Consider the following 26,446-nt stretch of genomic DNA (forward strand, 5'->3'; position numbering starts at 1 on the left):
AGGGGGGATGGAGGCCCCTCCAGTAAGAGAGCGCATTATAAGGAGTTGGTCCTTGCTAAGATGGCAGCATTGTCGACAATGAGTTCCTGAGTTCTAAAAGTCAAGGTGTTTGGAGGCAGAAGAGATGGGGGAAAAGATTGTGAGTTCTTTTTAAAAGTGCTGTGAATGAATTAAAAATAAAACATTTTTATATAGTTTGAGAACAAAAGAGGTGAGCTGTAATTTGTATGATGGTTACAAATCTTGTACCTCACAATGAATTACTGTTTTATAGTTGACGTCCCATTACCCACAGATTGTGTTTGTAATGCATTTACTGCTTTTTTAAAAACTTGTTTGTTTCTAGCTAGTACTTTGGAAGTAAACAGAGCCATTGTTAACAAGAAGATATACGGTCAAAATGAGAGATAGTGGGTGTGTGTTATCATTGTTGCTAAATGTTTGTGAGCAGTGCAGTTATGGCTGAATTCTAAGGTCCTGGACAAGACAACCATCACACAACAATGTTATCAGATGCTGCACCATTTAGTAATCCATTCCTCTTGTTTGCTTTGTTCAATGTTTAACAGGTAAGGCATGTGATTGCTGCGGCAAGTGACTTGTTATTTGCTCTGATCTCCTCATTAATTTTCACTCCTTCCAGGACTTTTTATGCAACGTTGATATTTGGGCAGACAGTCTCATTAAGGGTAGAAGTTCAAGGGATTTGTTTTGGGATGTCACGCTGCAGCAAAACAGCTGCGGTTGTTAGTTAATAATTGTAACGGGAATACTTTCTTAATCGCAATTTAATTTATAATGTCGTTCTGCCTGTTGTATAACATGATTATTTGGAAAAAAAAAATGGATCGGAACTTTTGAAATGAGTTGAGCTGTGTTTCAATGAAAAGTTTTAATAAATTTACTCTGGCAAAAGTGAGGCTTTTATTCTAATCGTAGTCCTATGGTAGTTTAACCAGCTGGCAGTATGAGCCTTATAAATGAATACCTAAATAGTGAGGCTGATCCTTTGCTCACCTGATCTGTGTTCGCAGCAATTTGCAGTTTCTATCACTTGGCGGTCTAGGTCTTCTAGAAACAGGAGGAGGCCATTCAGCCCCTCGAGCCTGTTCTGCCATTCAGTGTGATTATGGCTGCTCTGTATCTTAACTCCATCTACCCGCCTTGGTTCCATAACCCTTAATACCCTCGGCTAACAAAAATCTATCAGTCTCAGTTTTGACATTTTCAGTTGACCCCCAGCCTCAACGGCTTCTTGGGGGAGCGAGTTCCAGATTTCCACTCCCCTTTGTGTGAAGAAGTCTCTGCCTCAGTTGTGCTGTTGGAGGCCACCTGGAAACTGGGTGAAACCTGAGGAACAGTCAACAATGGGTTCCATTTCTACAGCGTCGTTAATGTTAAAAAAAAACAGTCCCATATTGAAGATGGAGGCCAAGCCTGGAGAGAGGTTAAGAGGGATGACCAATGACAGGAGATGGGTTTGGAGGAGATATTTAAAGGAGAAAAGTGGAGTTCCTTCCCTTTACCCCCTTTTCTATGTGGGAAGACATGGTCTCTGTCCTCCTACACTATGAATCAAAGCATTACAACACAATAACGACAAGCAGTCAAACCAACGTTGAGCAATATTTACTGTTTGGGGGATACAGTAATTTTAATCTAACTCTCTGGGCGAGAAACCCACGGGATCGGGTGGAACGCCGTTTAACATCCCGTCCAATATCACCCTCCATCGAGGGGTGTAAAACCACCGTTGCACCCGAGACTGTCAATTTCCTGATGGGCGGGTTAGGTTAAAATTTCTCCCTTTACCTGACTGTTTAGAAAGGTCCTTGTTCAGTGTTTCCTTCCTCTTGCAATGCTTCTCATTAAGTGATCAGCATTTACCTTGTGATGAAACTATGTTTCAAATTGTTTTCAAAGTTACCAGGCGTGGGCTATGTGGACTCCCAACTGATACAGTGTAATACACAGTATAACAGACAAAGACTGGTTAGTGTTGGACATGTCAGTAACATTGAGGATCTCTTCTGTGCTGAAATGTTGCAGGATCATAGAATGATACAGCATAGGAAAAGCTATCCAATTAGTCTCACTCCCCATAGCCTTGTAAATTTTTTCCCCTTCAAGTATTTATCCAATTCCCTTCTGAAAGTTACTATTGAATCTGCTTCCACCGCCCTTTCAGGCAACGCATTCCAGATTGTAATAACTCGCTGTGTTTAAAAAAAAATTCTCCTCCTCTCACCTCTGGTTCTTTTTTACCATTCACACCATAACAATGTGGACCCACCCCCAGGATTATTGCATTCTGATGAATTGTTTAACCTCCCTGGTCACATCCACCTACACAATTTATTTTTGAAGGTGAAATTTTCTGTCTGAGGTATTTTCTCCCTTCCCAAGCCAAGCGAGGTGGTGGTCTGCTCCTTCGACCACTGCCACAACTTGTTAGGAAGCGAGTGACAGGAGGCTCAGTGACATTTCCCCTCTGATCTCCTGCAGCATAAGAAATAGGAGCAGGAGTAGGCCATACTGCCCCTCGAGCATGCTCCGCCATTCAGTCAGATCATGGCTGATCTTCGACCTCAACTCCACTTTCCTGCTCGATCTCCACATCCCTTGATTCTCCTAGAGTCCAAAAATCTATTGATCTCAACCTTGAATATACTCAACGACTCAGCATCCACAGCCCTCTGGGGTAGGGAATTCCATATATTCACAACCCCCGAGTGAAGAAATTCCTCCTCGAGGTTTAGGGAGGCAATTCCAGAGCTTAGTGTCTTGGCAGCTGAAGGCACAGCCGCCAATGGAGGGGGCGAAGGAAATCCGGGATACACGAGAGGCCAGAATTGGAGGAGGTTACAGAGATAGGGAGGGGCGAGGCCATGGAGGGATTTGAAAACAAGGATGAGAATTTGAAATCTGAGGCATTGTCGGACCGGGAGACAATGTAGGTCAGTGAGCACGGGGTGATGGGTGAGCGGGACTTGCTGCATGTTCGGATACGGGCCGCAGGCCAACTCCTTATTTTGCGACTATGCCCCCTAGTTCTAGACTCTCCAGCCAGGGGAAACAGCTTCTCAGCATCTACCCTGTCAAGCCCCCTCAGAATATTATATGTTTCAATGAGATCACCTCTCATTCTTCTAAACTCCAGAGAGTATAGGCCCATTCTACTCAACCTCTCCTCATAGGACAACCCTCTCATCCCAGGAATTAATGTGGTGAAGTGTTGCACAAGGAGAGTCAAGACCAAGGAGGGCTAGAGTGTGGGAGATAATTGGACCAAGGGAGGTGAGTGGGAGTTGGGAAAGGAGGATTGAGGGGAGAAGGAGTGGAAGAAGAGAAGGGAAAACAGGGCATGGGGGTACAAAGGCTTAGGAGGAGGGGAAGTCACCTCAGCAGAAGGCATTACAGCTTGGATGTGGATTTTATGATCAGTGGAGGGCTACATTGTTATGGTATGATAAATGTCGAGGAATAATTTGATGCTGACTGGGCCATTAGTGTAATAAGTACCAGAAAGGGATTTACTGTTAATTTGATTGGCTTTAATCACAATGCCCCCCTCCCCAATCTACAGCTTTATGCTGACTGTGGGGGGCGATTGAGCTGGATGTTGTGTTAGAGTGTGATGGATGCCATTGATCTGGTAACATAAGCTGAGTTTGTTTTGTAATGTGCTGGCGCTGGCATAAACATTCCTCTTTGTTACTGTAGACCAGAATAAGATGCGTTCCCTGTTAAAAAGAATGAATGTGCTACGTTTGACTGTAAGACATAGGGGGACATGGACAACAACAACAACTTGCAATTATCTTATAAAACGTCCCAAGGCACTTCACAGGAGCGTTATCAAACAAAAAATTGACACCGAGCTACATGAGATATTAAGACAGATGACCAAAAGCTTGGTCAAAGAGGTAGGTTTTATGGAGCGTCCTGAGAGAGAGGTTTAGGGAGGCAATTCCAGAGCTTAGTGTCTTGGCAGCTGAAGGCACAGCCGCCAATGGAGGGGGCGAAGGAAATCCGGGATACACGAGAGGCCAGAATTGGAGGAGGTTACAGAGATAGGGAGGGGCGAGGCCATGGAGGGATTTGAAAACAAGGATGAGAATTTGAAATCTGAGGCATTGTCGGACCGGGAGACAATGTAGGTCAGTGAGCACGGGGTGATGGGTGAGCGGGACTTGCTGCATGTTCGGATACGGGCCGCAGAGCTATAGATGAGCTGAAATTTATGGAGGGTGCAAGGTGGCAGGCCGGCCAGGAGAGCACTGGAATAGTCGAGTCTGGAGGTTACAAGCACAGATAAGGGTTTCAGCAGCAGATGGGCTGAGGCAGGGACGGAGATGGATAGAATATTTTTCTACTTGTACCCATTGTACAAACCCCAGTATAGTACATCATGGGTTGGACGCAGAGTAATGCTGCCCTCTGTTTAACAATGTGCCTCGCCACAACTTCAGAAGAGAATAATCTAGTGACCACCAGCCAGTATCTTGTCTTGGGAAAATTGCGGATAAATTTATAATATTGCCTTGCACTGTTGGACTTGGGTTGAGACTGGCCAAACTCAACGTGCTTTAGAATCCTTCCAGAAGTCCGAGCCAGAGGAGGCTGTCGTTAGTTTTAGGTTGTATTTAGACTCTGGTTCCAGAGGGAAAAGAGACATTCTGACCCTAGTGCTCCTATTTATTTATTTTTATATCTGCAGAATGATACAGAAATGGCCTTTGGGGCTATTGGAGATGATGACTATGACTGCGATAGTCTGGAAGACCGTGGAAGTAGCAGTGATGGAAACTTCAGCACCGAGGAATCAAGTGATGAGAATATGGAAGATGAGGAAAGAGGTGACCAACAGCAGGACTTGGAGTCTGAGTCGATATCATTAGGAATGATGAATGACGATGAATCATCTATCGATGGAAAACTCGGAATGGGTATACTCTTGACTTATTATATCTGTTAATGTGTAACACGGTTTGCGTGTTAGGGACTCAAAGATTTTAATCAGTGTGTTTATTTATGCTGGAATCTCAAACCTGTGGCAGTTGAATCAAAAACTGTAGCTTGTGGTGGACAGGGGCCAAACTCAGGAATATAGGACTGAGACAGAAACTAGATCAAGGGAGGTGTAGTTTGCTACCAGTAAGGATCCAGTGAAAGTTAGGAGGAAGTTACAAAGGGACATAGACAGTTTAAGAGATCATAGAATCATGCAGCACAGAAAGAGGCCATTCGGCCCATCATGTCTGGGCCGGCTCTTTGAAGAAGCTATCCAATTCGTCCCACTCCCCTGCTCTTTGTCCATAGCCCTACAAATTTCTCCTTTTGAAGTAATCAACCAATTTCCTTTTGAAAGCTACTATTGAATCTGCTTCCACCACCTTTTCAGGTAGTCCGTTCCAGATCATCATAACTTGCTGCGTTTTTAAAAAAAAATCTCCTTTCTTCTCCACCCCTCCTGGATTTTTTGCCAATTATCTTAAATGTGTGTCATCTGGTTACTGACCCTCCTGCCAGTGGAAACATTACTCCCTTTCGACTCTATCAAAACTGATGGCAGTCAACGTGGGGAAGTGTGACGGGGACACTGATGGGGTTGAGCCCTTATTAGGTGGACAGCAGGTCCTGGGAGTCTCTCATGAGTGACATGGTGAGCACAACTCACTTGAGGCGTGTGAGCGCTTTGCCACTGTTCTCCTGACCCACGTGGACACACTCAACATCCCACTGAATGTCGGTTCCACTAGTTGGAGGTGCAAAGCTGCAGCAGCAGCTTCTTGCTTCTCTGCCACAGATTCACGGCAGGCACCGACCCCTGGATACATGAATGCATTGCTTCCTAAACAACCTCCAGCGAGCCCCTTCCAGCAACTGTGTTGCTAAGCCTTGGGGTTTCTCATCTACTGTATATCTGCTGTCCGCATGTTCGAAGGCCCTATGCGGGGCAGCTTGGAATATGCCAGCTGCCTTGATGGTCTCGATGTCAAAGTGATTCTGCCAACAATGCAATATTTTCAGAAATGGAGCGACTAATGGCAACGCAGCCGACTTGCACCATCGATGACAGCACGGTGACTGTTAACGCCACAATCAACCCTGCACTCTATTGACCTGGCGTGATTTAGGGCTTGGGGTTAGTGCTAGCGGTAAGCCTTGGTGGTAGGGTTAGAAATCACTATTGGCAACGTGTTACCAATAGCAGAACCTGCTTTTGACAACGCCGTTATCACTAGACGCACCTGTGGCAGTGAGAAACGCTGCTTCACTCTCCTTACGATAGAGATACATTCAGTAAATCTCCCATCTGCCCTAATGGAGCTGGAGTATATATCTTGACTAAAATCTAAGAGCTGGCCTTGTTCTCTTGAGGCATTAGGCTTAAAGCCTATGAAAATCAGGCAAGCAGGTTTCTCCCTCAGCTGTACAATGTTCTCCAATCTCTTATAAAGCTATAACATTTCCTGCACATTCCTTACAGGAGCAAAATCCTACCTGTTCCTTTCTAAATGCCTTGCTATCCTCTGTGATTGAGATCACAACTGCACTCGAACGCAGAAGGGATGCTTACCTCAAACAAAAATCCTTTTCACCGGAAGAGCAGCTCCAAAGCATGTTGGTGGTTCCTGGTATTGTTGCTCGAGGCTATTGCAATTCTCTCCCCTTCCCCAACGTGCCTAAAACACCTTTAGGAATTTAGCTTGGCATCTGATAGCCCCCCCACTTTAGCTGGGCGGGATAGTGCAGAGTCATATTAATGCAGCAATGAGCATTAAAGCCTTTTCTTTTCAAATAGCAACCCTGGTTTTCTCAGTTCAAATGCTTGGAACCAGGGCCAAAGCCTTGGTCCTTGCCCACACTAACTAGAAAGGGTTGTTCAATAGAACGTAAGACTTTTTTGAGCATTTGAAACCTCCTTAAATATAGTTCTTTATCTTAAACTTATGTACTTGCTAATCAACCGTGGTGTTGCACACAAGGAGTCAAGACCAAGTGTAGTCTTCAGGTGAAGTGGGTTTACAGCAGTTTTGTCCAATATATTAGCCACTAGACGTGATGTAAGAAACGCAGCAGCCAATTTGTGCACAGCAAGATCCCACAAACAGCAATGAGATAAACGACCAGATAATCTGTTTTAACGATGTCCGCCAAGGTTCAGGAAACTTCCACATGAGTGTTAGTGGTCCAAAAATCAGGACTGAAAATTCCATTTGCAGAAGTTTAAATTTCCAGTATTAATTGTGTTTAAATTTCCTGTGTGAATTGAGCATTGGAAAAAGTTTTGTCCAAATATCAAGACTTGAGTGAATTGCGAGTATTGGGAATGCTTCTGTTAATATTAAAAACTACCATTGTCGACCTCAGGACGTCCGAAAGCACTTCACAGCCAATTAAGTACTTTTTGAAGTGCAGTCACTGTGGTGATGTAGGAAACGCGGCAGCCAATTTGCACACAGCAAGCTCCCACAAACAGCAACGTCATAATGACCAGTTCATCTGTTTTAGTGATGTCAGTTGAGGGATAAATTATCGGCCAAGTTACCGGGGCAAACTCCCTTGCTCTTCAGAATCGTGTCACAGGATCTTTTACATCCGCTGGAGAGTGCAGACGAGGCCTCGGTTTAACGTCTCATCTGAGAGACAGCACCTCCAACAGTGCAGCACTCCCTCAGTACTGCATCGGAGTGTCAGTCTGCTCTCCATTCAGATGCTGCAGTAATGCCAATCCAGGCGATCCCTTCAGAGTCTGTCCATTTTCTATTACTGTTGTGCCTGTTTGTTTTCAGACTGATTCTTGTTGCTTTTTCTTTCCTTGAAGGCAGGATTGTGAGAGGTTTTTTTTGTCGTTTAACCTTTTTAACTGAGCCAGTAGGTGCATCTGTTAAAAATGATGCATTGTTTGTATTTGACCATTATCTCATCTCTCCAGTCCTTTATAAGAAATTCCCGTGTACATGATGACCGCACCTTCTCATATAAATTTTTTCTTTTATTCGTTCATGGGATGTGGGCGTCGCTGGCGAGGCCGGCATTTATCGCCCATCCCTAATTGCCCTTGAGAAGGTGGTGGTGAGCCGCCTTCTTGAACCGCTGCAGTCCGTGTGGTGACGGTTCTCCCACAGTGCTGTTAGGAAGGGAGTTCCAGAATTTTGACCCAGCGACAATGAAGGAACGGCGATATATTTCCAAGTCGGGATGGTGTGTGACTTGGAGGGGAACATGCAGGTGGTGTTGTTCCCATGTGCCTGCTGCCCTTGTCCTTCTAGGTGGTAGAGGTCACGGGTTTGGGAGGTGCTGTCGAAGAAGCCTTGGCGAGTTGCTGCAGTGGAGAGGGGTTATTATTACACAGTGTATAATAATAACCACTCCCCACCAAACCATGAATTAAATTAAAGAACAGAAAAATTCACCTCTATCAAATGCACTTTCCCCTTTTAGTTTGCTGCTATTGACAGTCTTTTATTTCTGACGATGGGTTACACTCAAAATATTAACCTGTCTTTCTCTTTCGGAAGCAAAATACTGCGAATGCTAGAAATTAAAGCAGAAAATGCTGGAAACACTCAGCAGGTCAGGCAGCATCTGTGGAGAGAGAAACAGAGTTAATGTTTCAGGTCACAACATGAAACTTTAATTCTGTTCCTCTCTCCACAGATGCTGCCTGACCTGCTGAGTGTTTCCAGCATTTTCTGCTTTTATTTCAGATTTCCAACATTTCCTTTTTATCTTTCCGCCCTCTTCAGTTCTGTTGTTAAAAGCTGCGATGATCCTGACTTTTATTTATCCTTGTGTTTTTTTTAATAAAATATTTATTTATTTGATCTTTTAAGCTACCTGTGAGATGTGCGGGATTATGGGAGCTCGAGAAACCTTTTTTTCCAAGACTAAAAGATTCTGCAGCGTCTCCTGTTCGCGAAGTTACTCCTCCAACTCGAAGAAAGCCAGCATCTTGGCTAGATTACAGGTTAGTTTTCATTAATGTAAGTGGCCAGTCGCAGGTTGATACCCTGAAAACTTCTCCACTTACTGTGCGTTGTGTGACTTGCTGCCCGAGTGCTGCAGTTTTGCTTAAAAAGTCCTAGAGATGGGACAGTGGTCACAGAGTTTGTCCGGCCATGTCTGCAGACCCGGGGCTGATTGGGTAGAGAACGCTCTGGGTTGGGTGGGTGTAGAGGGAGTGGGGGGGGGGTTGCGGGAGTCGGGGGCTAATGGTGACAACAAATCACCTCCCCAGTTATCACAATGCCTTGCATTTAGGCAACAAGAGGGGTCTCCTTTAGCAGTTAGTGTACCGTGCACATTTCTGGTCTCCATATTACAAAAAGGATATGGAGGCGCTGGAGAAGGTGCAAAAAATGATTTACAAGGATGTTACTCGAAGTGAGATTGGATAAATACTTGAAGGGAAAAAAATTACAGGGCCATGTGGAAAGAGCAGGGGAGTGGGACTAAGTGGATAGCTCTTTCAAAGAGCCGGCACAGGCATGATGGCCCGAATGGCCTCCTCCTGAGCTGTACCTTCTATGAATTGAGAGGTTATAACTATTGGGAAAGACTGAACAGGCTGGGGCTCTTTTCTATAGAAAAGAAAAGGCTGAGGGCTGACCATTTTAAAATTATGAAGGGATTTGATAGGGTAGACATGGAGAAGATGTTTCCAATTGTGGGGGAGTCCAAAACTAGGGGCCATAAATATGAGGCAGTCACTAATCAATCCAATAAGGAATTCAGGAGAAACTCCTTTACCCAGAGAGTGGTTAGAATGTGGAACTTGTTGCCACAAGGAGTAGTTGAGGTGAATAGAATAGATGCATTTAAGGGGAAGCTAGATAAACACATGAGGGAGAAAGGAATAGAAGGATTTGCAGATAAAGTAGGGTGGGAGGTGGCTCAAGTGGAGCATAAACATTGGTATAGTCCAGTTGGGCTGAATGGCCTGTTTGTGTGTTGTGAATAATGTTTTATGATCATGAGTCATGTAACATACAATGCATTGTTCTTATGCAAAGGTTGGGCTCTATATAAATTGGCTTGTCCATCTAAGGTCACAAAGTCTGATTGTGAATCGACACACCCTTGGGTCACCTACAGGTTAGTTGATGTTAGTGAGGAAAATTTTCAAGTTTCCAGGTGCCTATAAATTTTTGGCTCCAGATCAGAAGAAATGACCCTATTTCTATCTCTCTTTTATCCTTTTGACACTATAAAGTATGAAAGGTTTGTGTTAGATGACAGACAAGTCTGCACTTATCCTCACTTGATGTCCAGAGATACAATTTAATGCAGGAATTTCCACATAGTGATCCGAAATGGGGGTGGGTGGGTGTGTGTTTTATTTTTCTTACCCCAGATTTCTAAAATTAAAAATCCATAAAACCTGACTTCTTCATCCCACAGAAAAAATATTTTGTGTTGCAAGTTACATTTTCATATAAAGATTAAAGTCTGTTTGTTATTCCACAGGGAAAACCACCTACGAAAAAAGCAAAGGTGTTGAACAAAGCTTCATGGGCAGCTAAACTAGGGGCATTTCTACAGCATCAGTCCAGTGGGCAGGGAACAGATGGCACTCAGAATAGCAATACTGGTAAGGCTCAGAATTTTGTTACAGATCAGCAAATTGTGGATTAGATGCTCTTTTAAGGGAGTCTTGGATTGTTTCTGCCCCTTTACTGCCCTTCCCTACCGATGCCTGGGCATGCTTCCAAGATTACTCTTTGATACCTCACCATGTGGCCATTCTTCAGATGTAAGCCTCGAACATAAGAAATAGGAGCAGGAGTAGGCCATACGGCCCCTCGAACCTGCTCTGCCATTCAATCAGATCATGGCTGATCTTCGACCTCAACTCAACTTTCCCGCCCGATCCCCATATCCCTTGATACCCCTAGACTCCCAAAATCTATCGATCTCAGCCTCAAATATACTCAACGACTCAGCATCCACGGCCCTTTGGGGTAGGAAATTCCGAAGATTCACAACCCCCTGAGTGAAGAAATTCCTCCTCATCTCAGTCTTACATGGCCGGCCCCTTATCCTGAGACCATGCCCCCCAGTTTGAGACTCTCCAGCCAAGGGAAACCGCCTCACAGCATCTAACCTGTCAGAATCTTGTATGTTTCAATGAGATCACCTCTCATTCTTCTAAACTCCAGAGAGTATAGGCCCATTCTACTCAATCTCTCCTCATAGGACAACCCTCTCATCCCAGGAATTAATCTAGCGCACCTTCATTGGACTGCCTCTAAGGCAAGTATATCCTTAGATAAGGAGACCAAAACTGTACACCGTTCGACTGAGAGCATCAGCAGTTGGGTCAACCATGGGAGGGACGAGAGCTGAGGGTGGTCCTATCCTCACCGAGCATGCACAAATGCATTTTCTAGTTGTGTCATTAAATATCAATTAGAAATGAGAACCTTGGGTGGTTTTTTCCCCTTTCCTGAGCCCCAGGGGACACTGTGGCCAGTTGTCGTGCCCCGATCACTAACCAGCTCAACGATAATGGCATCGCCATAAGAATCTGAGAACTGGGCCAGCCGTCGAACCTGGGACCTTCTGGTTTGCGTGGCTCCGTTGTGTTATCAGGGAATCCTGTCTTTTTATCTCGCTTTCCCCAGGCCGAGAGAGCGGGGGAACAACCTGCTCCTGGACCTCCCAAGAATGCTGCTGTTGAATCGGCCACCAGGAGGCGTATAGGAGCACCTGGGAGACATGTTGCCTTCACAAAGCAGAATTGTCGATATCAACAGAATAGCAGCCCGCGCGTCCCTTCGCCCATTGCATGCTGCCAATTGTTGGAGCTTGAATCTGCTTTGAACTGGGCACATTTTTTAAATCCAGTTTTCCAAAATGACTTTATTTATTTCCATCAAGGTTTTAGCCAAGGGTTTGAATGGGGAAAGTATATCGAGGAACAAAACTGCCAAGCTGCCCCTGTTAGCTGCTTCAAACATGTGAGTAACATGAGACATGTCTTTGTTATTGTGTTTATTCCCCCCCCCCCCCTTCCATGTCTCTCCCATCCCCGTTTCACCATTCCTGGCCCAGAGATTAGCCACTGTCCAGTTCCCAGGCTTGTGCTAATGTTGCTTTGAAACAGTATTGTGGGAGGAAGCAGGAGAACAGGAGCCGGGGGGTGGTCCCCCCCTCTATCTGTCCTCTGGGCATTTCCCCACCGCAGTACGGCTGAGATGGGTAACTCATGGGTTTGAACCTGTGCCTCTGACATTCGTGGCACTGTATGTTTGTCTCTGGACATACCGTGTATTTGTGCTAGCCTATGGGGAATATGTTTAACAAAATTCTTGGACTGAATCCTGATGTGTAATGACCTGACGGTGAACCACATTGTAGAAAATAGTTTTGGACTCTAGGGGTATCGAGGGATATAGGGATCGGGCGGGAAAGTGGAGTTGAGGTCAAAGATCAGCCATGGCAAAAGTAACCCCACTATTTAAAAAGGAAGGAGAGAGAAAACAGGGAACTACAGACCGGTTAGCCCAACATCAGTAGTAGGGAAAATGCTAGAGTCTATTATAAAGGATGTGATAACAGGACACTTAGAAAATATCACTGGGATTAGACAAAGTCAACATGGATTTATGAAAGGGAAATCAAGTTTGACAATCCTGGAGTTTTTTTTGAGGATGTAACTGGTAGAATAGATAAAGGAGAACCAGTGGATGTGGTTTATTTGGATTTTAAGAAGGCCTTTGATAAAGTCCCACATAAGAGGTTAATGTGCAAAATTTAAAGCACATGGGATTGGGGGTAGTAAGACCATAAGAGATTGGAGCAGGAGTAGGCCATTTGGCCCCTCGAGCCTGCTCCGCTATTTAGTGAGATCATGGCTGATCTGATTTTTACCTCCACTCCACTTTTCTGCCCTTTCCCCACATCCTTTGACTCCCTCGCTGATCAAAAATTTGTCTAACTCAGCCTTGAATGTATTCAATGACTCAGTCTCCACAGCTTTTTGGGGTAAAGAATTCCAAAGATTCACAACCCTCTGGGAGAAGAAATTCCTCCTTGTTTCCGTCGTAAACGGGCAACCCCTTATTCTGAGACTATGCCCCCTAGCTTTTGATTCCCCCATGAGGGGTAACATCCTCTCAGCAGCTACCCGATCGAGTCCCCTCAGAATCTTGTATGTTTCAATAAGATCTCCTCTCATTCTTCTAAACTCCAATGAGTATAGACCCAACCTGTTCAATCTTTCCTCGTAAGACAACCCTTCCATACCCAGAATCAACCTAGTGAACCTTCTCTGAACTGCCTCCAATGCAAGTATGTCCTTCCTTAAATAAGGGCACCAGAACTGTACGCAGTACTCCAGGTGTGGTCTCACCAGCACCCTGTACAGTTGTAGCATGACTTCCCTGCTTTTATACTCCGTCCCCCTAGAAATAAAGGCCAATATTCCTTTTGCCTTCCGGATTACCTGCTGCACCTGTATGTTGACTTTTTGTGTTTCATGTATGAGGACACCCAGATCCCTCTACCGCAGCATTTTGTAGTATTTCTCCATTCAAATAATATTTTGCTTTTTTATTTTTCCTCCCAAAGTGGATGACTTCACATTTTCCCACATTATTTTCCATCTGCCAAATTTTTGCCCATTCGCTTAACCTGTCAATATCCCTTTGCAGACACTTTGTGTCCTCATCACAACTTGCTTTTCCACCTATCTTTGTATCATCAGCAAATTTGGCCACAAGACACTCTGTTCCTTCATCCAAATCATTGATATATATTGTAAATAGTTGAGGCCCCAGCACTGATCCCTGCGGCACCCCACTAGTTACAGATTGCCATTTTGAAAATGACCCTTTTATCCCAACTCTTTGTTTTCTGTTAGTTAGCCAATCCTCTATCCATGCCAGTATATTACCCCCAACACCATGAGCTCTTATCTTGTGCAGTAACCTTTTATGTGGCACCTTATCAAATGCCTTTTGGAAATCCAAATATACTGCATCCATTGGTTCCCTTTTATCCACCCTGCCCGTTACTTCCTCAAAAAACTCTAATAAATTTGTCAGACATGATTTCCCCTTCATACAATCAAGGAGAGTCAACATGGTTTTATTATGAGTCTCCAAATGACCTGCTACTACTTCCTTAATAATGGATTGTAGCATTTTCCCAATGACAGATGTTAGGCTCACTGGTCTATAGTTACCTGCTTTCTGTCTCACTCCCTTCTTGAATAGGGGTTAATTTAATAGCGTTTTTTGAGGAAGTAACGGGCAGGGTGGATAAAGGGGAACCAATGGATGCAGTATATTTGCGGTTTTCCAATCTGCTGGGCCCTTTCCAGAATCTAGTGAATTCTGGAAGATTACAACCAATGCATCCACTATCTCTGTAGCCATTTCCTTTAAGACCCTCGGATGCAAGCCATCAGGTCCAGGGGACTTGTCAGCCTTTAGACCCATTAGTTTACCTAGTACTTTTTCTCTAGTGATAGTGATTCTTTTTAGTTCCTCCCTCCCCTTTGCCCCTTGATTTTCTACTATTATTGGTATATTATTAGTGTCTTCTACTATGAAGATAGATACAAAATATCTGTTCAATTCCTCTGCCATTTCCTTGTTTTCCATTATTATTTCCCCAGTCTCATCCTCTAAGGGACAAATGTTTACTTTAGCTACCCTCTTCCTTTTTATATACTCGTAGAAGCTTTTACTGTCAGTTTTTATTTTTCTTGCTAGTTTACTCTCATAATTTATTCTCTCCCTCTTATTATTCTTTTGGTCATCCTTTGCTGGTTTTTAAAGTTATCCCAATCCTCGGGCTTACCAGTAATCTTTGCCATGTTGTATGCTTTTTCTTTTAACCTGATACCATCCATGACTTCCTTAGTTAGCCATGGTTGGTTCACCCTTTTTGTGGAGTCTTTCCTCCTCACAGGGATATATTTTTGTTGCGAGTCATAAAATATCTTTTTAAATGTTTGCCACTGCTTATCCACCATCATACCATCTAATCTGTTCACCCAGTCCACTTTAGCCAATTCCTCCCTCATTCCTTTTATAATTGCCCTTACTTAAGTTTAATACAGTAGTTTCAGACCCAAGATCCTCGCTCTCAAACTGGATGTGACATTCATCATGTTATGATCACTGCTTCCCAAGGGATCCTTTACTTTGAGATCATTAATTAATCCTGTTTCGTTACCCATTACCAGATCCAAAATGGCCTGTTCCCAGGTTGGTTCCCCGATGTATTGGTCTAAGAAACAGTCCCTAATACACTCTATGAACTCTTCCTCGGGGCTATTTTAGCCAGTTTGATTTGTCCAATCTATGTGAAAGTTAAAATCACCCATGATTATTGCATTACCTTTTTTACAAGCCCCTCTTATTTCCTGATTAATATTTGCCCTACAGTGTAGCTACTGTGAGGGGGCCTATATATTACTCCCACCAGTGATTTCTTTCCCTTGCTATTTCTTACCTCCACCCAAATTGATTCGACATCTTTGATCTTCTGAGCCAAGATCATTTCTCACTATTATACCGATTTCATCCTTTATTAACAGAGCTACCCCACCACCTTTACCTTTTTTCCTATCCTTCCGAAATGTTAAATAACCCTGAATATTTAGCTCCCAACCTTGGTCACCTTGCAACCACGTCTCTCTAATGGCCATGAGATCATACCCATTTGTTTCTATTTGTGCCGTCAATTCATCCATCTTATTACGAATGCTGCACGCATTCAGATAAAAAACCTTTAATTTTGTCTTTTTACCATTTTTTCCCACCCCGGTCCCATTTGCGAGTGCACTATGATATTTGTACGCTTTGTCCCTTCCTGACACACTCTGTTTATCATTACCCCCATCACTTTCCAGAACTACTTCCTTGTCTTTTCTAAACTTCGCCCCACCTGAGCCCTCTTTTTCCCCCCCCCCCTCTATTTAGTTTAAAGCCCTCTCTACCGCCCTAGTTATTCAGTTCGCCAGAACACTGGTCCCAGCATGGTTCAGGTGAAGCCCGTCCCAACGGAACAGCTCCCTCTTTCCCCAGTACTGGTGCCAGTGCCCCATGAATCGAATCCCACTTCTCCAGCACCAATCTTTGAGCCACGCATTCATCTCTCTGATCTGATTTACCCTGTGCCAATTTGCTCGTGGCTCAGGTAATAATCCAGAGATTATCACCTTTTGTGGTTCTGCTTCTTAATTTAGTCCCTAGCTGCTCAAACTCCCTCAGCAGCACCTGTTTCTTAGTCCTGCCTATATACTGGCATGGATTGAAAATTGGTTAACAGACAGGAAACAGAGAGTAGGAATAAATGGGTCTTTTTTGGGATAGCAGGCAGTGACTAGTGGGGTACCGCAGGGATCAGTGCTTGGGCCCCAGCTATTCACAATATATATCAATGATTTGGATGAGGGAACCAAATGTAATATTTCCAAGTTTGCTGATGACACAAAACTAGATGGGATCGTGAGTTGTGAGGAGGATGCAAAGAGGCTTCATGGTGATTTAGACAAGTTGAGTGAGTGGGCAAGAACATGGCAGATCAGTATAATGTGGATAAATGTGAAGTTATCCACTTCGGAAGGAAAAACAGAAAGGCAGAGTATTATTTAAATGGTGATGGATTGGGAAATGTTGATGTACAAGGGGACCTGGGTGTCAAGGGGTATGGGGAGTGCGCGGGAATATGGTATTGAGATAGAGGATCAGCCATGATCATATTGAATGGCGGAGCAGGCTTGAAGGGCCGAATGGCCTACTCCTGCTCCTATTTCTTATGTTCTTATTGTGCGAAGAATCTTCTGTGACTGAGTATATCATTTAAAAAGATTTGTCACTGCACTCAGTGCTCCAGTGGGTTCATGCAGTTGACTTCGCTGGTGATAATCTGTTATGGGAGTAGATGATTGCCTCTACCTGTAATGTATTCTCAACAAAATTTGAGACGTGAAAAGAATATGGGCTGAAATGGAGGGGAAATAATCATAGCCAATCAATGCCACATTCTGGATCCTTTAACACCTACAGCAAGAGTGAAGTTGGCCGAGGCCTTGGAACATTTTGTCTAATTACCCTTTTTTAAAAATTCGTTCATGGGATGTGGGCGTCGTTGGCGAGGCCGGCATTTATTGCCCATCTCTAATTGCCCCTCGAGAAGGTGGTGGTGAGCCGCCTTCTTGAACCGCTGCAGTCCGTGTGGTGAAGGTTCTCCCACAGTGCTGTTAGGAAGGGAGTTCCAGGATTTTGACCCAGCGACGATGCAGGAACGGCGATATATTTCCAAGTCGGGACGGTGTGTGACTTGGAGGGGAACGTGCAGGTGGTGTTGTTCCCATGTGCTTGCTGCTCTTGTCCTTCTAGGTGGTAGAGGTCGCGGGTTTGGGAGGTGCTGTCGAAGAAGCCTTGGCGAGTTGCTGCAGTGCATCCTGTGGATGGTACACACTGCAGCTACAGTGCGCCGGTGGTGAAGGGAGTGAATGTTTACGGTGGTGGACGGGGTGCCAATTAAGCGGGCTGCTTTGTCCTGGATGGTGTCGAGCTTCTTGAGTGTTGTTGGAGCTGCATTTGAGGCAAGTGGAGAGTATTCCATCACACTCCTGACTTGTGCCTTGTAGATGGTGGAAAGTCTTTGGGGAGTCGGGAGGTGAGTCACTCGCTGCAGAATACCCAGCCTCTGACCTGCTCTTGTAGCCACAGTATTTATATGGCTGGTCCAGTGATGCAGGGAGAACTCAAAGGGCAGCAAATATACAGTACACTTTTTTTTAAAAAAGCCTGGTTCTCTGCTGATTTAATTAGTGGGTGAATGAAACAAAGAAAGACTTGCATTTATAAAGCATCTGATCGTGTCTCAAAGTTACACACTACACACAAACTTTACACACAAAGTTCCTTCCTGAAGTGCAGTCACTGTTGTTATGTAGGCAACTGCAAAATCCCACAAACGGAATAAAATGAATGACCCATGGATCTGTGTTTTTTTTGCTGATGTCGGGCTGAGGGGAGAACGTTAGCCAGAACACCAGGAGAACTCCCTATTCTTTTTGAAGAGCGTTGCAGGATCTTTAACGTCCTCGTTATGGGGCTTCGGTTAAGCCTCTCATCTGAAGAATGGCACCTCTGACAGTGCAGCACTCCCTCAGTACTGCACTGGGGTGTGAGATTAGATTATATGCCCAAGTCCTAGAGTGGGGCTTGTACCCCAGGACCTCCTGAGTGAGTCGGAGTGCTACTGACTGAAGCCAATGGCTCATTTGATGCGGTGGTGAACAGCAGAAGGCCACAGTTGATCTCAGCCGGAGCAGCAGTTCGGGTGCCACAATTGTGTACAAACACCCCAGGTTAGGGAGATGAAGAGAGTTCCCATTCCTGATTGGTATCGAACAACTTCTCCTGGGAAATGTGAGTTCTAGGTTCAGAGTTGTGATCATGGGGGAGTTTTGCTTTCGTCAGGACTATGGCAAAACTGCCTGGAAAAAATTGCTGAGGGACAGCATAATGAACTACCTTGAGGGCCGTAGTTTAATGAGAGACGGGCAGCATAATTTTAGGAATGGATCATGGCATTTGATGAAGTTATCAACTTTGTAGATCAGATTGAAATGGGAGCTATTATTTACTTTGATTTTAAAAAGGTGTTTTGACACCGGCCCATATAAAAGACTACTGCACAAGGTTCAAGCTGGTGGGATAGAGAGAAATGTGTTGAATCGGTTAATTGAAAGAAAGCTTTGGGTAGAAGTAAACAGGCTGGGAGTTGGTTGCTGGTGATGTGCCTCAGGGATAGGCATTGGGACCACTGCTATTTATAATTTTTATAAATGACTTGGAGACTGGAATTAGTTCAGAGGTGATTAAATTTGTAGATTGCATCAGTCTTCACTAAAGAAGAGGATGCTGCCAATGTCACAGTAAAGAAGGATGGGTTAAAGGAATTGGATAGGATAAAAATAGATAAAGAGGAGGTACTTAAATGGTTGGCAGAGCTCAAAGTAGTAAAGTCACCCAATCCGGATGGGATGCATCTCAGGTTGTTGAGGAAAGATTGGAAATAGCGGAGTCTTTGGCCACAATCTTTCAGTCCTCCTTGGCTATGGGAGTGGTGCCAGAGGACTGGAGGGTTGCAAATGTTTCACCCCTGTTCAAAAATGGGGAGAGGGATAAACCAGGTAACTACAGGCCAATCAGTCTAATATTTGTGGTGACAGTTAGAGACAATAATCCAGGACGGAATTTATAGTCACTTGGAAGAACATGGATTAATAAATGGTAGCCAACATGGATTTGTTAAAGAGAAATAGTGTCTGACAAACTTGATTGAGTTCTTCAATAAAATAACAGAGAGGTTTGTTGAAGGTAGCGCGGTTGATGTTGTGTACATGGACTTTCAGAAGGCGTTTGATGAAGTGCCACATGATAGACTTGTTAGCAAAATTGAAGCCCATGCGATTAAATGGGCAGTGACAGCAGGATATGAAATTGGCTGCGAGTCAGAAAGCAGAAAGTAATAGTGAACGGTTGTTTTTCAGACTGGAGGGAAGTATACTGTGGTGTTCCCCAGGGGCCTGTATTAGGACCACTCCTCTTTTGATATATATTAATAATCTGGACTTGGGTATAGAGGTCATAATTTCAAAGTTTACAAATGACACAAATCTTGGAAATAAAGTAAACATTGAGGAGGTTAGTAACAGACTTCAGGAGGACATAGACAGGTGAAATGGGCAGAAACATGGCAGATTAAATTTAATGCAGTGAAATGTGAAGTGATGCATTTTGGAAGGAGAAGTGAGGAGCGGCAATATAAACCAATTTTTTTTTATTCGTTCGTGGGATGTGGGCGTCGCTGGCTAGGCCGGCATTTATTGCCCATCCTTGATTTCCCTTGAGAAGGTGGTGGTGAGCCGCCTTCTTGAACCGCTGCAGTCCGTGTGGTGAAGGTTCTTCCACAGTGCTGTTAGGAAGGGAGTTCCAGGATTTTGATCCAGCGACGATGAAGGAACGGCGATATATTTCCAAGGCGGGATGGTGTGTGACTCGGAGGGTAACGTGCAGGAGGTGTTGTTCCCATGTGCCTGCTGCTCTTGTCCTTCTAGGTGGCAGAGGTCACTGGTTTGGGAGGTGCTGTTGAAGAAGCCTTGGCAAGTTGCTGCAGTGCATCCTGTGGATGGCACACACTGCAGCCACAGTGCGCCGGTGTTGAAGGGAGTGAATGTTTAGGGTAGTGGACGGGGTGCCAATCAAGCAGGCTGCTTTGTCCTGGATGGTGTGGAGCTTCTCGAGTGTTGATGGAGCTGCGCTCATCCAGGCAAGTGGAGAGTATTCCATCACACTCCTGACTTGTGCCTTGTAGATGGTGGAAAGGCTTTGGGGAGTCAGGAGGTGAGTCACTCGCTGCAGAATACCCAGCCTCTGACCTGCTCTTGTAGCCACAGTATTTATGTGGCTGGTTTAGTTAAGTTTCTAGTCGATGGTGACCCCCAGGACGTTGATGGTGGGGGTTTCGGTGATGGTAATGCCGTTGAATGTGAAGGGGAGGTGTTAGACGTTCTCTTATTGGAGATGATCATTGCCTGGCACTTGTCTGGCGTGAATGTTCCTTGCCACTTATCAGCCCAAGCCTGGATGTTGTCCAGGTCGTGCTGCATGCGGGCACGGACTGCTTCATTATCTGAGGGGTTGTGAATGTTACAAATTTAAAGGGAGTGCAGGAACAGGGAGACCTGGGGGTCCGAACACATATAAACAAATCTTTGAAGATAGCAGGACAAGTTGCTAAAGTGGCTAAAAAAGCATAGGGGATCCTTGGCTTTATAACAAAGAGGCATAGAGTACAAAAGCAAGGAAGTTATGGTAAACCTTTCTAAATCACTGGTTAGATCTCAACTAGAGTACTGTGTCTAATTCTGGGCACCACACTGTTTAGGAAGGATGTCAAGGCTTTGGAGAGGGTATAATGTGCAGGTAAGCTCCTGGGTTTTCAAACTGTGGGCTGGTGTCCGTGGAGCCCAACGAGTCCCATGAGGGGATCCTAGTGGGGAGGGTCCACATAGTTGTCAGATTTCTGCCCATCTAGGTCCTGGAATACCTGCGTATCTAAGCCCAGTGTTTCAAGAGTTCAGTATTCAATATTTACTGCATTTAAAAGCTTCCCTAACGCCATGTGCATGTCTTTATCTCCCCTAATGCTTCTCTCCCTACTGTTCAGTGCCCTATTTTGGCTCTGTGAAGCACCTTGGCTGCATTAACTATGTTAAAGGTGCTACACAGTTATTTTTGTTTCTCTGCACTAATAATAATATTTTTAATGCAGTATTAAGTTTTTTTTCAGAAGCTGACATTGTCTTTCGGAATAAAACCAGAAAATGCTGGAAATACTCAGCATGTAGGGCAGCATCCGTGGAGAAAGAAACAGAGTTAATGTTTCAGGTTAGACCCTAGTTAGACCGCACCTGGAGTACTGTGAGCAGTTCTGGGCACCGCACCTTCGGAAGGACATATTGGTCTTGGAGGGAGTGCAGCGTAGGTTTATTAGAATGATACCCAGACTTCAAGGGTTAAGTTACAAGGAGAGATTACACAAATTGGGGTTGTATTCTCTGGAGTTTCGAAGGTTAAGGGGTGATCTGATCGAAGTTTATAAGATATTGAGGGGAACGGATAGGGTGGATAGAGAGAAACTATTTCCACTGGTTGGGGATTTTAGGAGTAGAGGGCACAGTCTAAAAATTAGAGCCAGACCTTTCGGGAGTGAGATTAGAAAACATTTCTACACACAAAGGTTGGTAGAAGTTTGGAACTCTCTTCCGCAAACGGCAATTGATACTAGCTCAATTGCTAAATTTAAATCTGAGATCGATAGCTTTTTGGCAACCAAAGGTATTAAGGGATATGGGCCAAAGGCAGGTATATGGAGTTAGCTCACAGATCAGCCATGATCTTATCAAATGGCGGAGCAGGCTCGAGGGGCTGAATGGCCTACTCCTGTTCCTATGTTCCTAGGTCGATGACCCTTCATCAGAACTGGAAAAAGTTTTCATTTCAGATTTCCAGAATCCGCAATATTTTGCTTTTGAATGTCTTTCGGAAGTTGGAATGGGGTTTCCTAGAAATAGTTCAGTATTTGGGGGATCTGAAAACAAAGTTTGAGAATCTCTGGTCTAGATGGGCTGATGCTCTTCTCCTGTTGCTATGTCATAATGATGGAGTCGAAAGTTACAAGAAAAAAGAGAAGACGGGGATTGTCGTTCTCAATTTTACTTCCAGAAGAATGGTTTAAAAATTAGAACTGCGGTGCATTAAGAACAATCTGGATAAAACTGCTTCAAATTTGGATTAAATCATCAACATTTCATTTTAAAAAAAAACTTACCTTTTCAAGTGTCAGCTGTGGTCCAGTGGGTAGCATTCTCGCCTCTGAGCCTGAAGGTTGTGGGTTCGAGTTCCACTGCAGAGACTGGGGCACAGATTATCTGGTCAGGTCATTATCATATTGGGATCTTGCTGTGCGCAAATTGGCTGCCGTGTTTCCTACATCACAGTAGCGACTACATTTCAAAAGTACTTCATTGGCTGTAAAGGCATCAAGGGGTATGGGGAGAGAACGGGAATATGGTATTGAGAGAGAGAGGATCAGCCATGATCATATTGGATGGCGGAGCAGGCTCGAATGGCCTACTCCTGCTCCCATTTTCTATGTTTCTAAATCACTTTGCAACGTCCTGAGGTCGTTAAGGGCGCTATATAAATGCAAGTTCTTTCTTATTTATATAGCACCTTTTGGTGTACTCGGGATGTCCCAAAGCATTTCCTCGCCAATTAATTACTTTTGAAGTGCAGTCGCTGTTTTCAGAAAACATGGTGGCCAATCGGCACAGCGATGTGCCACCACTGGCAAATGAGGTGAATGACCAATTCATCTGTTTTAGTCGAGGTGATTGAGGAATGAATGTTGGCCAGGACACCAGGAAGTCTTTCTGTGCTTACACTGCCATGGAACCTCTTGCTTCCACCTGAACAGACCGATGTGGGCTGAGTTTAACGTCTCCTCTGAAAGACGGCACCAAAGGACGTAGACAGACTGGTGAAATGGGCAGACACATGGCAGATGAAATTTGATGCAGAGAAGTGTGAAGTGATACATTTTGGTAGGAAGAATGAGGAGAGGCAATATAAACTAAATGGTACAATTTTAAAGGGGGTCCAGGAACAGAGAGACCTGGGGGTTTATGTGCACAAATCTTTGAAGGTGGGAGGACAAGTCGAGAAGGCTGTGTTTTTTTTTAAAGAAAAGCATATGGGATCCTGGGCTTTATTAGTAGAAGCATAGGGCTCAATTTTAAAATGGAGCCTGGAAGGGGCTGGGGGAACAATTTGAGGTCATTAGTACGGGTTTCCTGGATGTCCGTACGATTTTGACGTAAGGACGCCTTTTATTATTTTTTTGTCGGTTTCCCGTCCGATGGACCGGCTGATTGACAGGCTGGGAGAGGATGTCTTCAGGTAAGTCTTTGTTTGCATGGATGGTGAGGGGGGCATGGTGGACACGGCGGTCGTGAGTCATGGGGGATGCGATTGGGGGTCAGTCACGGGATAGGGGGTCCGAGATCGTTGGGGAGGGTCGGGGTCGGAGCATCTGCGATTGGGGGGGCGTTGGGGAGCAATGCAGGTAGGCTTGTTGGGCCTGGGGGCAGCACTCCTGCTCCTCTGGGCCCACAAGCTGTGCCTTTCTAGGCACCTACCTGTTAGTCTCGGCACTTCTCGCCTCCTTTCACGAGGCGTAAAACAGAAGGCCAGGGAATCTCGGTCCCCCAGGGTAGCAATCGGGAATTAGTGAAAAATGGAGGCCTGAAGCCTCCTTGAAAGGTTTTAAGGCCCGACCCGCCTCCTGGGAGCGGGTTGGTCACCCACCCCCTTATCCTGCCCCTGTAATGAGATGGTTGGGGGGTAGGTCTGAAATGGTGGCAATTTTCAATGCCCCGCCCCCCAACCCACCTGTTTTTTAATTTAAAAATCGAGCCCATAAGAGTACAAAAGCAAGGAAGTTCTGCCAAACCTTTATAAAACACTGGTTAGGTCTCAGCTGGAGTATTGTTTCAATTCTGGGCACCACATTTTAGGAGAGGGTGTAGAAGAGATTTACTAGAATGGTACCAGGGATGAGGGACTTCAGTTATGTGGAGAGATTGGAGAAGCTGGGGTTGTTCTCAGAGCAGAGAAGGTTAAGAGGAGATTTGATAGAGGGGTTCAAAATCATGAAGGGTTTTGATTGAGTAAATAAGGAGAAACTTTCCACTGGCAGAAGGGTCGGTAACCAGAGGACACAGAATGAAGATGATTGGCAGAAGAACCAGAGGCAACGTGAGGAAACATTTTTTCACACAGCAAGTTGTTATGATCAGACTGAGAGAGTACAAGAAAGTCTAAGACTGGTTTGCAGTGCATGTGTGTAAACGCATGAAGCGTGGTAAACAAGGTCGGTGAGCTGCAGGTGCAAATAGCCACATGGGAATATGATGTCGTGGCGATAACTGAGACCTGGCTCAAAAAAGGGCAGGATTGGGGACTAAATATTCCTGGATACAAAGTGTTCAGGAAAGATAGGGAAGAAAGGAGGCCGGTGGGGGGGGGGGGGGTGGCAGCATTGATTAAGGAGAATATTGCAGTGCTGGAGAGAGAGGATGTCCTGGAGGGGTCAAGGACCGAATCTATTTGGTTAGAGTTAAGAAATAATAGAGGTGCCATTACACTACTGGGTGTATTCTATAGGCCACCAACTAGTGAGAAGAATATAGAGGAGCAAATTTGCAGGGAAATTACAGAGAGATACAAAAGCCATAGAGTAGTGATAACTGGGGACTTCAACTATCCTAATATAGCCTGGGATAACAATAATAATATAAAGGGCAAAGAGGGGGAGGAATTTTTGAAATGTGTTCAGGATAACTTTCTTAACCAGTACATTTTCGGCCCAATGAGGAAGGAGGCATTGCTGGACTTGGTTCTAGAAAATGAGGTGGGCCAAGTGGAGCAAGTGTCAGTGGGGGAGCATTTAGGGAACAGTGATCATAGTATCACAAGGTTTAGAATAGCTATGGAAAACGACACGGACACAGTAAAAATATTCAATTGGAGGAGGGCCAATTTTAATGGGATGAGACCAGATCCGGCCTGGGTAAATTGGAATCAAAGATTGGCAGGCAAAACTGTAATTGAACAGTGGGTGGCCTTTGAGGAGGAGATGGTTCGGGTACAGTCTAGGTACATTCCCACGCAGGAGAAAGGTAGGGCAACTAAAGCCAGAGCTCCCTGGATGATCAGAGATAGTGAGAAGATGAAATGGAAAAAAAGGGCGTGTGACAGATGCCAGGTTGATATCACAAGTGAGATCCAGGCAGAATATAGAAAGTACAGAGGGGAAGTGAAAAAGGAAGTAAGAGGGACAAAGAGAGAGTATGAGAATAGACTGGCAGCCAACATAAAAGGGAATCCAAAGGTCTTCTACAGGCATGTAAACGGGTAGTAAGAGGAGGGGTGGGGCCGATTCGGGACCATGAAGGAGATCTACTCATGGAGGCAGAGGAGATGGCCGAGGTACTAAATGAGTACTTTGCATCTGACTTTACCAAGGAAGAAGATGGTGCCAGAGTCTCAGTGAAGGAAGATATAGTTGAGATACTGGATGGGCTAAAAATTGATAGAGGAGGTACTTGAAAGGCTGGCTGTACTTAAAGTGGATAAGTCACCCGGTCCGGATGGGATGCATCCTTGGTTGCTGAGGGAAGTAAGGGTGGAAATTGTGGAGGTACTGGCCATAACTTCCAAACATCCTGGGGGAGCAGGCTCGAAGGGCCAAATGGCCTACTCCTACTCCTACTCCTACCTCTTATCTGTAGATAGGGGGGGGGTGGTGCCAGAGGACTGGAGAATTGCAAATGTTACACCTTTCTTCAAAAAAAAGGAGTAAGGATAAACCCAGCAACTATAGGCCAGTCAGTTTAACTTCAGTGGTGGGGAAACTTTTAGAAATGATAATCCGGGACAGAATTAACAGTCACTTGGATGTCTGTGCATTGATTAGGGAAAGCCAGCATGGATTTGTTAAAGGCAAATCATGTTTAACTAACTTGATAATTTTTTGATGAGGTAGCACAGAGGGTGGATGAGGGCAATGCAGCTGATGTGGTGTATATGGACTTTCAAAGGCATTTGATAAAGTGCCTCATGGTAGGCTTATCATCAAGATTGTGGCCCATGGAATAAAGGGGGCAGTAGCTACATGGATACAGAATTGGCTAAGTAACAGGAAACAGAGTGTAGTGATGAAGGGTTGTTTTTCGGACTGGAGGGAGGTGTACAGTGGTGTTCTCCAGGGGTCGGTGCTGGGACTACTGATTTTCTTGATATATAGTAATGACTTGGACTTGGGTGTACAGGGCACA

General features: G+C 44.8%; 1 protein-coding gene across 9 annotated transcripts in view; it reads left to right on the forward strand.

Annotated features, from left to right (window-relative positions):
* Positions 1-49: 49 nt before the first annotated feature.
* l3mbtl2 (L3MBTL histone methyl-lysine binding protein 2) overlaps positions 50-26,446 on the forward strand; it is a 116,048-nt gene continuing 89,651 nt past the window's right edge. For all 9 annotated transcript variants that reach the window (XR_010958752.1, XR_010958754.1, XR_010958753.1 and 6 more), the window contains exons 1-5: positions 50-139; positions 4,721-4,949; positions 8,844-8,977; positions 10,477-10,600; positions 11,890-11,969. Coding sequence is in view for 2 of the 9 variants with exons in the window: in XM_067974660.1 (XP_067830761.1) it covers positions 125-139; positions 4,721-4,949; positions 8,844-8,977; positions 10,477-10,600; positions 11,890-11,969 (582 nt within the window). In the remaining 7 variants the exon portion in view is untranslated. The remainder of the gene's footprint in view (positions 140-4,720; positions 4,950-8,843; positions 8,978-10,476; positions 10,601-11,889; positions 11,970-26,446) is intronic.

This window comes from Heptranchias perlo, chromosome 40 (assembly GCF_035084215.1).
Source record: "Heptranchias perlo isolate sHepPer1 chromosome 40, sHepPer1.hap1, whole genome shotgun sequence".
NCBI lineage: Eukaryota > Metazoa > Chordata > Chondrichthyes > Hexanchiformes > Hexanchidae > Heptranchias > Heptranchias perlo.